Genomic DNA, 13,643 nt, shown 5'->3' on the forward strand with positions numbered 1-13,643 from the left:
TATAGCGTTATTTTTAGAAAAAGTAATCGTTACTGTGGTAAAAGATCAACGTACACTGTCGCTATCATTTATCCTGAGATATTATTTACTAACACAGTATTTGGCGCATAGTATTTCATATGTATCCACATTACTGCGGTGCTTTACCGAACTATGTACCTTAGAGTACCTATGCTTAATTTGTGAAGTGAGGCAGTGAGAATGCTTTGGTCCTAGGAATTGCAGCTGCGTGTGTATATTGAAAAGAAAATAGGTTATATCAACCTTGGCACGCAGTAATCGAACCCTCCGCAATATTTGCCTTGCAGTAATAGGTAACATAACCGCAGTAATATATGCACGCGTGTGATTCCTTTAAATTACGCTTCTCAATGAAATTTATGCTTTCGGAGATCCAATATCTTGAGAAAAGTGAATATTCAAGTTAAAGAATAATAGATATAGCCAAGTTGTCAATTTATTGCCGTAAAAGGTCTTATTTTCCTTCTCAAAGTTCATCTTCGTTAAAAAACCACAGTAATACCTATATTTACCCTAACAAGGAAAAACGGGACCAGTTTACTAATAGTGCATAGTTTAAATTACCAGTTTACTAACACTGCATGGCACTAAATAAATAGTGCACGGTTTTTTTCCTGGTTAACATCAGACTATCTCGAAGGTTTGTGAATAAGCAAGTTACTCGGTCCCCCTAACCTTTGTTTCGAAAAGCAAGGAAAAACGGGACCAGTTTACTAATAATGCATAGTTTAAATAACCAGTTTACTAACAGTGCATGGCACTAAATAAATAGTGCACGGTTTTTTTCCTGGTTAACATCAGACTATCTCGAAGGTTTGTGAATAAACAAGTTACTCGGTCCCCCTAACCTTTGTTTCGAAAAGCAAGGAAAAACGGGACCAGTTTACTAATAGTGCATAGTTTAAATAACCAGTTTACTAACAGTGCATGGCACTAAATAAATAGTGCACGGTTTTTTTCCTGGTTAACATCAGACTATCTCGAAGGTTTGTGAATAAGCAAGTTACACGGTCCCCCCAACCTTTGTTTCGAGGGAGTTCTATCTACCCCGGACCGCGCGGCTAGATAGAAGCGTTGATGTAATCTAAGTTTCAACTCGATTGCGTCGGTGAATCCTACGCTATGTTGTAGTAACCGTAGCGTATCGTATAGCAAAGTCCATGTTCGAAATTGGCGCTGTTATACGATCTCTGCGAGCAAAAATGTTTCTTGAAATGTATACCGAAACAGGATTTATTTCTGCGCGATTCGATGGGAGGACCGTCGGTCGTCGACACAATTTTTGAAACGGCACGGTCGTGTTACTCTCGATTGTCATTGATGTCGCGAAAATGCATTTTTTTTTTCCGAAGTTCGTTCGCCGAACGAGGTAATTTAACCAGAAAGTAATTTGATATTTTCAATTCCATTTATTACCGCAAGAATGTGCGTATAAATTGAACGTTTATTACATCGAATTTCGCGAACCGCGATAATTGGTAATGAGCAGCTGCATTGGTCGGACGTATTGCGTTACATCGTGATGCATTTTAAACCAAATATTAAATTACATTATGTTATCGTTTTGCGTCTACCCATATACATGTGTATGCATGCGTACGTTCAATATGTTGTCATTTTACGAATTCTATAATTAATTTTCCAGCGATAATATTTCCGATTGCTAATGATACAATATGTCAGTTAATATTTCATATATATATATATATATATATATATATATATATATATATATATATATATATATGTGTATATGTATAATATATATGTATCTACATTTATTTATTTCCGGGTAAATAGCTCCTTCGAACTACACGAAACAATCACATTGATATTCGATAATACGAGGAATAATACGATAAATAATGTAGCGGCAACATCAAAGACCAGCTTCGATAATGAAAGACTTAATAATTTTGCAGCAACAAATCCACACGAACATGACAATAAAAAGTCGCATAAGGTTGATGACATTCGAAAGAACAGAAATGAACTACAAACATTTTACATTGTACTTAACTACCGTTAATTGTGAGCGGAAAAAGTGGTTACACCGATGATCGTGTACTCGATAAGGCGTTACAGTGACGGCGGTAAAGGAATTCCGAAAATCTGTATACTTACAAGGTCCAACGTGTGGTCGATGCTGATTGGCCGGAGAGGTCAGCGAAGTGGCCAGTGGTCGGTTTCGCGAACTTTAATCAGACGTAACGAACTGCTCGCACTCTGTTGCATCGGCGAGAAGTACTTAATGAAGCCGATCCTCGCTGCCCAATGAAACCAGAAATTCGTGCGAAACCTTCGAACCTCGCGAGCAAAGTTGTGCACGCATCGAGTTGCGATACGCGCGAATATGATCCTAATAACTGCGTCCGATTCTTTCGCGAGAAAGGTACTCGTTCCTTGATACACAAAAATGGACAATTTGGGAAGAGGAGATACGATTATTCGAGCCTTGCAGCTCGTTTTAATAGTTGCTGATAATCGGAAACTATAAAAACGAGCTGCGAGGATTGAATAATCGTATCTGCTCTTCCCAAATTGTCCATTTTTATTTACAAGTCGGAGAATACAGAACTAACTCCCAGATTGTGCACAAAAATGGACAATTTGGGAAGAGGAGATGCGATTATTCGAGTCTCGAGGCTCATTTTTATGGTTGCTGATAATCGGAAACTATAAAAATGAACCGCAAGGCTCGAATAATCGTATCTCCTCTTCCCAAATTGTCCATTTTCGTGGACAATGTGAACGTCAATTAGAGAGACATTACTGTACCTTCATAGATTCGACAAATTTTTAGTGGTGGCACAGCTACCATCCAGCCTTCCAAGTCTTTTATAGCCTTAACGATGAACGCATTAGATCGTAATGATTAAACGATTAGTCTATGCGATTAGCGACGCCAAAGAGACGTTTATAAGAAAAGCTGGGAAGTGAATGGTTAATTTTAATCATAAAGAGTACTAAAGATTGTTGACACGTGTTGCTTCATAAGAATAGCAAGACTGAATTTATTTAGTCATCTTGCTATTTTCATTACAAAGTGTGTTTGTGTATTAAGAAATGTATTCAATCATTTCTTACAAAATTCGCCATATAATTTTCACAAGTTTAAAATAAATTATGTCGAATCGGTCGTTCTGATTGGCACGATAAGTTTTGTATTAAAGCAACAACATTTATTCGGACTTTTAGCGACTTTTATTGTAATATTTGTCCGAAGTGACAAATTTATCGAATAAATTCCTCATAAATGTATCTCTGCAGTCTCGATAAAAGTAAATTCAAGCATTTGTAAAAATCTATTATTAAGCAAGTTAATCGAATAGAATCGAACAGAAGTTTTCAGCTGATTCCTGCCAATAGAGAAATGTTGATTCTAAAATGTGTCTGCGATAGCTATTCAACCTGTGAAGTCACCGAAAGTTAATTCACGAGAATCTCCGGCTACGATATCATGAATGCGCAACGAGATCGAAAATTTAATTTCAGCTCGCGTCTTTGCGAATCCGCTTAAAACCTCAGCATCGTAAAATCTTCAGGGAAGTTCAGCAAGATTTTTATCTCTCTGGAACAAGTGAGAAAGAATCCCCAATAGAGGGAAAGTTTTTCTCGTTTCCAATTCCTGCGATCGTAAAAACCGATATTAACGTAAAAATCCGCAGATCAGTGACTACGTTGTTTACAGAGGTCGGACGAAGTAAGAAAGGCCACGACGATTGTTTATAAGACGCTTACATTAAAATTCTGTGCAGAACCTCGTTTATCATCATCTTGTTTATACGAACGCATTAATGTTCCGCCTCTGATATACGAACTCATAATCGAACCTTCGTTATCCGAAATGCTTCGGAACCTTCATTACCTTCATTATCTGAACGAGCATAATCTCAGTTATACGAAAACGTATTCTGATACGCAAGTGCGTAATTAAATTGCATGACAGACTAATTAGCAAAACAATTAGCAGAGCAATCATTTTTTAAGAACAACAAACAAAATGATTAACTCTTGATAATAATATTTAAATTAACTGTTAATAATAATTCTAAAATTAACTCTTAATAATTAATATTAAAAATTGTCGATTTTCTTCAGAAGTATTTTGTGAATTCTTTCGTCATTCTCATGACTGCTACAATACATTAATCCACTTAGTTCCTTCGTATTTCCTCCTTAATCACCCCGTCTTTGCTTCCATCCATCCATTCCCCGCGTTACCGGACATAAACATTCGAACCTCGGTCGTACGAACGATTGAAAACCCAGTGGAAGGGAGAACCAACGAGCCTCCGATATCGGAACGCCTCCCGCACACCGTAATCCCGATCGAAATTTCGATTTTCGCGCGAACAATCCGACGCGAGTCCCGGCGATCGTAGGTCTAATGTAATTGAATCGAACGCGGAATTACTGGCTATTCCCGAGCGGAAACTACGCGGGCTAGCGACTCCTCTCTATACAGAATACAGAGGCCAGGAAACATCTTGGAATTGGTTGGGAGAGGGCAGAGTGACCGACCGGTGGCTCGGTAAACTTTGATCAGTCGAGACCAAACTCCGCGCGCGCTCGCCTAATCCCACTTACTTAATGGCGTCTGTCCCCTTACATTCGACATTCGACATTCGACGCGGGACGGAACTTGTATTCGAGCGCTGCATCATCGAGCAAAACGTTGCGATGGAAACCGATACGAGGCGACGAGCCCTGGGTCCCGCGCGTCTGCCCTCCGGCCATCGAAACTTCGGCGGCCGGCCGAACGGAGAACCACTGCCGGTCGGAACCGTGTTTTTAGCGGCCCTTTTTCCGTCTGCGTGTCGAGCCGGGTATCGAGCCCCCGGCTCGACAATATTTTCGCATCGAAAGAAGGGACCGCGGAAAGGAGGGGTGGGATATATATCGGTGACATAATTTACTTACTTCTGTTGATTATTGTTGGCGGTGGGCATGGGGGTTGGCACCCGGGGCGGCGGGACCGGTATCGCCTTCCTTCTTCCTCCGGCCGTTTGATGTATGGTCGGAGTAACGCGTCCGGTCGGCGCTATCCGGCCAGCGGTTCGAGATCTTTCTGTCCGTACGTCCATGTCGTTTCTGCAAATAATACAAAATGTCCTGTTGTCAGGTAGCCGACCAGATAAAACTCGCCGGGTTCCTTTCTCCTCCCTCCCTCCCGCCCCGCCCGTTTTACGGCCGATTCTTTTCTGGCGCACACGTGTGCGCCGTCCGCGTGCGGGCGCGGCCGCGGATGCGGTCCGAACGCGCGACAGAAGGATGCGAGTGCCGACCGGTCTAGAAATTGCGGCGAGTAGACGGCGCGGCGAGCGCGCGCGTAAAAGGTAGTCGGCAAAAAAAACGAAATTATTACGGGACGCATTAGTAACCGGGACACAAAAGTGCCATTTTCTCTTGCACGGGGGAGGGGGAGGGGGGGACGCCGGGCAGACATCACAGAGATATCGCGGTGAACTTCGAAAGAGCGATCCGGAGAGTCGCGTGCGGCTACGCGGCGAGCTACCGCCCGGCTACAGAGTCGCGAAAGAGCCCGGAAAAATCGCTGCGAGACGAAACTGAAACGCGCTGCCTCTCCGTCCCCCCCCGCGACTCCCGGCTACTTTGTTTGCCTGTGCCAGCGTATAGCACCGGTGGCCAATCGATTCGAAACTTGCTGCAATGGTTCGCGTACGCGTAAAACTAGTTTTATCACGGTTTAGGCGATTAGAGGAACGATCGGCGAAGATTGTAACCATGCGCGATCGCGAGTTCTCTTACCGCGCGAATTACTTTGTTTCAGCTATATTCCGGTCGCGTTAGTTGAGACCACGTTGCTGTATACAGTAATGTCTCTCTCATCGACGCCCAGATTGCGCACAAGAATGGACAATTTGGGAAGAGGAGATACGATTATTCGAGCCTTGCGGTTTAGTTTTGTAGTCATAAATTGTCCACGATTATATAAAAACGAGCCGCGAGACTCGAATAATCGTATCTCCTCTTCCCAAATTATCCATTTTAGTGGACAATCTGAGCGACAGTAAGGGAGACATTACTGTAATCGTTTTATTTATTTCGTAATACGTATGCGCGGGACAGATCAACCCTTACACTCGATCCCTGCGCTTATGGTTGGTCTTCTTGCTTGAATTCTATGGTTGGTCATTTTTTTATCAATATATATTGTTACGGCGACTTGTCCAAATCAAGTAATGGAAGATAGGGATTGCCACGGAATAGTTGTACGAACAGACAGTCGAGAGTCGAGATCGGGCCGTCGAACGATCGACATTACGAATTCAAAGATCTGTAATATAATTGAATTGTGTTGTGTTATATTCTACAGGGTTAGATTATTACGGTATTAATACCCAAAAATATGGTATTTCCGGGAAATGAGGAGTTCCCGAGGTGATTTGAAGTAACTTTTTCCTTTACAAAAATTTTCTCCGACGCATCGTTTACGAGTTATTGACGGAAAACAATGACCAATGAGGGGCGAGCTCGCCTGACGCTAGGCGGCCGAGCCAATGAGCGGAACTGGGCTTCGTGCGCTAGTTGGCTGGGCCGCTTTGCGCCAGCCGAGCTCGCCTCTCACTGGTCACTGTTTTCCGTCAATAACTCGTAAACGATGCCTCGGAGAACATTTTTGTATAGGGAAAAGTTGCTTCGAATGATCTCAGTAATCTCTAATTTCCCGGAAGTACCATAATTCGAAGATCTGCAATATAATTGAATTGTGTTGTATTATATTCTATATGAATTGTGAATAAAATGCCGCGACGCGAGAAAAACAGAGAGATTCGCAACAATATGTTTCATTTTTTTATCTAGAATTGAGTTATTGACGAGCACTCTACTTTACATTGAAAACCTTCGAAGTGGAAAAACCTTCGAAGTGGCAAACGTGAAAATCAATTTTCGAACATTTCAATTTAATCAATTAATAAATATCGAGATAAATATATCGTATTAATCAATATTTCTCCCAAAGCTTATATTAAAGCTTCATATTTCACTATGCGTCTCGGTTGTCTACGAAATGGATGCACCACAGATGCCATCAAACAATTCCCATAAAAATAACGAATATTCCAAAAACAATGGTAAATAGATCAGCCACGCCGTCTAAATGAAAACATATTTATATTCAATTCAAGCTTTGTATTTCACTATGCGTCTCGATAGTCTGCAAAATGGATCATCAAACAATTCCCGTAAAAATAGCGAATATTCCAAAAACAATTTTCAGGAGATCGACCGCGCCGTCTAAATAAAAAAAAAAATATTTATATTCAGCCTGTAGCCCAAAAACTGTTCTTATCATACAGTGTACAGTTTTTTGTGGGGAACAAATCGTGAGACTCGATCGACGAGCTTCGAATAAATAAGAATAGACACCGTATGCATGCATTTACGTAGATTGCGCCGTGATTGCGCCTCGAATTTGTTGGCGCGCGATCGCGGATATCGCGGCTCCGCGATAAAAGTGGGCAAACTGACAGCTTATATTCTGAATGTCAGTTGCATTCGGAAGGAAATCTCATTGTTTACGTTGATCGGCTTTGCGAAACGTCGTTCGATGAAACGTTTCAATTATTTCAATCGAGCAACCGCCGCCGATAATTGCTCGGCGTAAAAATAAAAGCGTTTGCGTGCTGCTTTTGAAACGCGCCGATCGACCGGCACACACCTCCGTAATCGTCGTTTTGTTTCGAAATGTGCCGTTAATTCTGCAGGGCGTTCCGTCGACACGCGACTAACGCGCGGCGCGGCTCGCTTCGCCCAATTATTTTCATCGCGGCCGAGCGCAGAAACAGTCGCGGCGGCGCTAAGCGGAACGCGATGCCCGCGGAACCGCGCTCCTAATTAAGCGTGCGAGCCCGCTCATTTACCTCGATAAAAACGATAGAATCTGGCCTACGGTGTTCGAGCCTGTCCCTAGACACGCCGGCAATAGCTACGCGTGCGTGAGACCGCCGCGCACGGGTTAAGTATACTTCGGCCGTGCACCTAGCATTCGCGTAACGGAATTTCAATTAATGATTCGCATACGTCGGAGCGCCGCGAGTCATTTCAATGGGCGCTTTCAGAGCTGGCTGCCACCACTGTGACGCCTACTCTCCCCTCCTCTGCCCCTCGCCGGAGCCCGGTCATTCTCTTTCCCGGTTTTCCTACAACTTTCGTCGTGTCTGCGTTTTCGAACGTTTTTATTTATCGCGCGCCGCCTATCCGGCCCGGACCGAATTCAAGCGAAAATTACGACCGAATGACACGGCTTCGTCTGCCGGCAGTTCTCTGACAGTTCCGTTAACCCTTTACGCGGTAACGACGTTTCAAACTCGCGACGAAGATTTCAGACACGGTTCACCGAACGCGAATGTTACTCGGTACCTCTGGATCGCGATGCAGAATTTGATTATTCTGTTATCGAAATCTAGGGTTGAAATCAAATCAATCGAACTTTTTCTCTGATTTCCTATAGTCACTGTGAAATTCTTGTAGAGGTTCGCTCGTCGATCGAGCATCCGAGGACCGAATTGCTCCATCCACTGCTCAGTTTTCGAAAAAAGAAACGAGCTTTCGTAAAAACCCGAGACGCCGCTAAAATGTTTGTATCACGTTCCAGAATAATTCTTGGATTCGTAAAGCTTCGATTTAAAAAATTGTTCAAGGTGTGACTGTTGCATGAGTCAGAAGACTCAATTTCATACGCGTAAAATGCACTCGGTCATATAAAATGGACATACTGCAAGTCGGAGGAGTTACTTTAGATTTACGGTTGAAATGGCTTCTCGAGTGCAAAGGGTTAATCTCAGAGTTTAAGAAAGTGTCGACGCGCGTATTTCGGGAAATTGAAATACATTGAAAAACCTATCGTTCCTTCCGTTGGATAAATTGAGATACAATGACAATTAGGGAGACATTATTGTACATTCAATTTTCCTCCTGCTCATTGCTAAACTGACGTACTTTAGATATTAAAACCTTGACATAACCTTGACATAACCTTGTCACATCTTGACAGGCCTTAAATTAGGTATGAATATTATTCAGTTCTTGAAAGACAGAATAAAGTTCTACTCACTTCCCAAATACAGTAATGTCTCTCTAATTGACGCTCAGGTTGTCCACAAAAATGGACAATTTTGGAAGAGAAGACACGATTGTTTAAACCTTGTGGCTCGTCTTTTATGATTGTCGAGTGTCAACAACTATAAAATTTGGGAAAAGGGGATACAATTATTCGAGCCGAACTATAAAAACGAGCTGCGAGGTTCGAATAAATCGCATCTCCTCTTCTCAAGTTGTCCATTTTTGTGCACAATCTGAGCGTCGATTAGGGAGACATTACTGTATCCTGCGTTCTTGGAAAAAGATATACGTACCATGCGCGTTATTATAACACGCGGATGAAACTTTCTAAACGTAAAAGAAATGTCTAACTTTATCGACGTCCGCGGTCTGCCGCAACGACAAACCACCGACACAGCTTTACAGGCTCTGAATTCAATAAAATGTCTATTATCTGATTTGGAAAGTACCCCGGCAATTAAACTGCTGTGTAGTATGTTTATTACCACATCTCGAGCGTGCCGGTATTACCCAGCCGCCCACGCATCGAAAGCGTTAAATTATGTTAAAAGGATTCTTAAGGTCTGCCGCGCGGCGCAAGTTGTGTCGCAGCTTTTCACGTCTTGATCGTGACTATTCTTGTATCGTTAACACCGAATATAAATATCAGGTCTACCGGAAAGTTCTGTCCGATAGTGTCACTTCGAGTTTCAATCCATACGCACATGTTGATTTGAGACATGTACGACTATCTCTCTTTATCATTGCATTCGCGCGCATGTACTCTCCTAAATGAACTGAAACAAAGATGTCTCGTGTCATTATTAAGCGAGACGCGATCGTGAAAACATGGCTACCGATGATAATGCCGGATCACATGCTGCTTCGGCGACTCGTCGGAAAATCGCAGAGCTAGGCTGGGAAATTCTGTCGCATCCGCCATACTCCCCGGACCTAGCACCCTCCGATTATCACTTGTTTCTCCCTTTGCAAAACTTTTTACAGGAAAAGAAATTCAAAACCGAAGTTGATGTCGACCAAGCACTTCGCCTCTAAAAATGAATCATTTTTTGAAAATGGCATTTACAAGTTGCCGTCACGCTGGCAAGAAGTCAATAAGCAACGATGGAAAGTATATTCTACGATAAATATTATTGAATGTATGAAAATTGTGTTACATTTCAATTGAAATGCGGACAGAACATTCCGGTAGACCTAATATTTAACCAGCCCGGATCGGGACGAGAGCGATCGTTTCGAACGTAATACATATATAAACGGTTCGAAAATATAATATTCGAAACACTAAAACCGCCCGAAATTCCGACGCCGAATTGCGGGAAGAACGTGAAGTATTATGAAACGAACTGCGGGAACACGCGAGTTGCCCGGTTATCCAATTATCCACAGAAGGATTAAATTGACGGGAAAATCAATTTCGCCCATACCTCCAGGAATGCATCAGTTTCTCTACGCGACGCATAGAATATTTAATATGCTAAAAATGGCGGAGGAAGCCGACGGTGGTTTTATTGTTCATATCGCGGAGGGGCAATTATGATATGCGCGCGGCGCAACAAGCCGTATCGCTTTCACCGCTAATCGATACTCCAATAATCTTGGCTCTTTCACCGAATCGCCGGTCTACCTAAAAATTGCCCGCACAAAAAGGTATAATTCGATGCGATATAACAAGGAACACTCGAGCGACAATTCAAGGATAATTCGTAACAAGTGCACTCTTCCCACCGTCGTTCCACTCTACGGCCGATACATAATTCTCGTTCGTCGCTCTCGCGAGTCGCATCGGGCAACCGTGAGCCTGTCAACTCAAGTAAATACCAGATACCGCGTGTCTCGTTACATGCGCATCCGTCCCCGTTACGATTTTAAGCACACTCGTTACTTAAATCCCACCCCCCTCCCCTCCTTCTTCCGGCAGCATCTGTTTAACCCGCCCGGCGGCCGTTCCAGCAGTACTCGTGCAGCTTCTGGTTCGTGAACCAAAATCGCGAAGCTTCAAAAGATCCTCGAGAGGAGAAGACGAGAGCAAGAACGGGGTTAACCTTGCGCGTTGCGCACTTTCGTAACCCCTTCGTCCCGGCGCGGCGCGGCGCGGCGAAAAGTCGTGCACGCGTTCGGCGAAACATTGCGCATCGCGAGCGGGCCGGAGGGGTTCGGGTAAAGACGAGTCGAAAGGGCCAACTCCTTCAGGAAGCAAGCTGCGTGACGATGCTTGTAGCCTCTCGTGGGATCCATTCTTCGGAATTCGTCGGTTTCGCGATCCGATCGCTCTACCGGAAGAAACTCGAGCTTCGCGAAACTTTCCCGAAGGGCTTTTCCACCGGCGATACGCGAAGTTCAAAAGTCGGAAGGGGGCAACCCGGCTTAGAATTTCAACGCACAACGGTATCGGGGCTCGATTGTCCCAGGGAAATTAACGTGTCGTTGAACGGTCCACGTTAACCCACCGACGCCCGCGTTTCCACGACCATCCGGAATTCTGTCGATGCAAATCGACTACCTTTATCCATCGTTGGAACTTCGATTTACGTTCGAATGTCCTCGACCGGTACGACGAGCTCTGCAGCTACTAACCTTCGCAGAATCCTCTGTAGTTCGAGAAATTAATTTGCACGCTTAATGAAACGTGCGACCACGCACTGTACGCATATGTTTTATCGAGAAACGTCGTCTTGAATTCCCGCAAACGCAAAACGATGTTCGACGTTACCATTAAAAATGGGAAAAGTAGAGACGAACCGTGCGTGATACGCCATTTAAGGATACAATGATGTGAAAAATGTAGATTCATTCTGTACATCGTACGCAGCTACGTGTTGCGAAATGTATTATTTTGATCGGAACGTGTTGTATGCAAATACGACGCTTTTGCGAGAAGATGTACAGTAATTTAATCCCGGAAATGCCTTTCGGGTTGCTGTGAATTTCCTTGGAATTTTTCCTCGGTTCTACGTCTATGTAATTTACTGCTACGTCGATGCTAAGGGTAGTTGGGTGTGAGTCAAATAAGAAAAACCGCGGAGCTATAATACAAGGTACATGGTAGGTACAATAAGTTTTCCCTAATTTTCCTTCAGCTTGTAAACGAAAATGGACAATTTGGGAAGAGGAGATACGATTATTCGAGCCTCGCGGCTCGTTGTTATAATTGTTGATAATCGCTGAATCGCGCCATGTGGCCTCCGAATTGCTTTCGAATCGTGGAAAAAAATTAGAAATAAAAAAAGTTAAGTCGTCATTTTTATTCTAGCATTAAGCACAAAGAATCGCGACTTAGTATTCTCAGATCTGCCGGTTTCAATTCCGACCTCCGAGCATTTCTGAGAAAAATTACTCTATTCATTTTTCTGTACCTATTTAACACTAAATCGTCCATTTGACACTAAACCTAGCGGGTCCTAAGCGTGACTAACATGTGTCACCCTCTCGCACCCCTCGTAAAGATGACAAGATTTATTTAACCTCTTGCACTATGATTTCTTTTGCAGCTATCTTGATCAGCTGTTCTTTGTCCTCAATCATTACCCTGATAGAACGAGACAATTTTTGTATTTTGTACGTCTTCGTTTACTTTGGATCCTATATTTTGATAACAAAGCAATCAAATTTTATTTCCATTCAAAAGAAACAAATGTTTGCATTTAACGGATCACGTATAAAATCTTCGTCGCGAGTCAGACTCGTTGTTATAATGCGAAGGGTTAAACTGTACACGATTTTCATTAAAATGTAATCTTATAATCCTATTTTGTACGTCTTCGTTTACTTTGGATCCTAGATTTTGATAACAAAGCAATCAAATTTTATCTCCATTCAAAAGAAACAAATGTTTGCATTTAACGGATCACGTATAAAATCATCGCGAGTCTGACTCGTTGTTATAGTGCAAAGGATTAAACTGTACACGATTTTCATTAAAATGTAATCTTATAATCCTATGAAAGAATCCTCAGAACTTCAACAACTTTAATCACCCCTTAAATGCAAACGAGGAGCGACAAAAAGAATGCGCGTCGAATATTTTATCTAGAACTACCTTTTCCGAAAATTTCACAAAAATCGGCGTGTATCGCTCCGGTGCGTTCGCTTACGAGAGCGCTAATGGATTGAAACGTTTCGTTCAACGATTGCTCGAGTCGTTGAGCAACATTGTCGGCCGGCGAACTATTTCCAGCGCGAATTGCAATTAGATAGTGACACACTTCGGCCCGTCGCGTCGTACCTCGAATTAGTGTCACGGAGACCATAGTTCGCGGACGAAAGGAAGTTCGCTTCCTGATTGCTCCGCGGAAGCGTGAGCAACAAGATATCCAATTGATCAGCGACGATTTACGCGCGACGCAACGACGATAGATTCCAACGTATCGGGTTTCATTTGTCACCTTTCGAGTCGCGTGTGGAATCGATCCGATTCGCGGATAAATCACTCGAAAAGAAAAAGGGAACTCCGATAATTGTGCGCAAACGCGGGACCCTCTGATTCCCATTGATTCCGAGCATGGAACAATTCGAACGTCGCCTCCTGATAG

The 13,643-nt window shown here is 43.1% G+C and overlaps 1 protein-coding gene across 1 annotated transcript in view; it reads right to left on the reverse strand.

The window, feature by feature from the left end:
* Window positions 1–13,643, reverse strand: part of LOC117224800 (uncharacterized) — a 610,978-nt gene that overhangs the window by 505,015 nt on the left and 92,320 nt on the right. Inside the window, exon 2 of the mRNA XM_076524388.1 lies at window positions 4,945–5,115. Coding sequence (XP_076380503.1) covers window positions 4,945–5,108 — 164 coding nt within the window. The 5' untranslated portion in view covers window positions 5,109–5,115. The remainder of the gene's footprint in view (window positions 1–4,944; window positions 5,116–13,643) is intronic.

This window comes from Megalopta genalis, chromosome 9, assembly GCF_051020955.1.
Source record: "Megalopta genalis isolate 19385.01 chromosome 9, iyMegGena1_principal, whole genome shotgun sequence".
Lineage (NCBI taxonomy): Eukaryota > Metazoa > Arthropoda > Insecta > Hymenoptera > Halictidae > Megalopta > Megalopta genalis.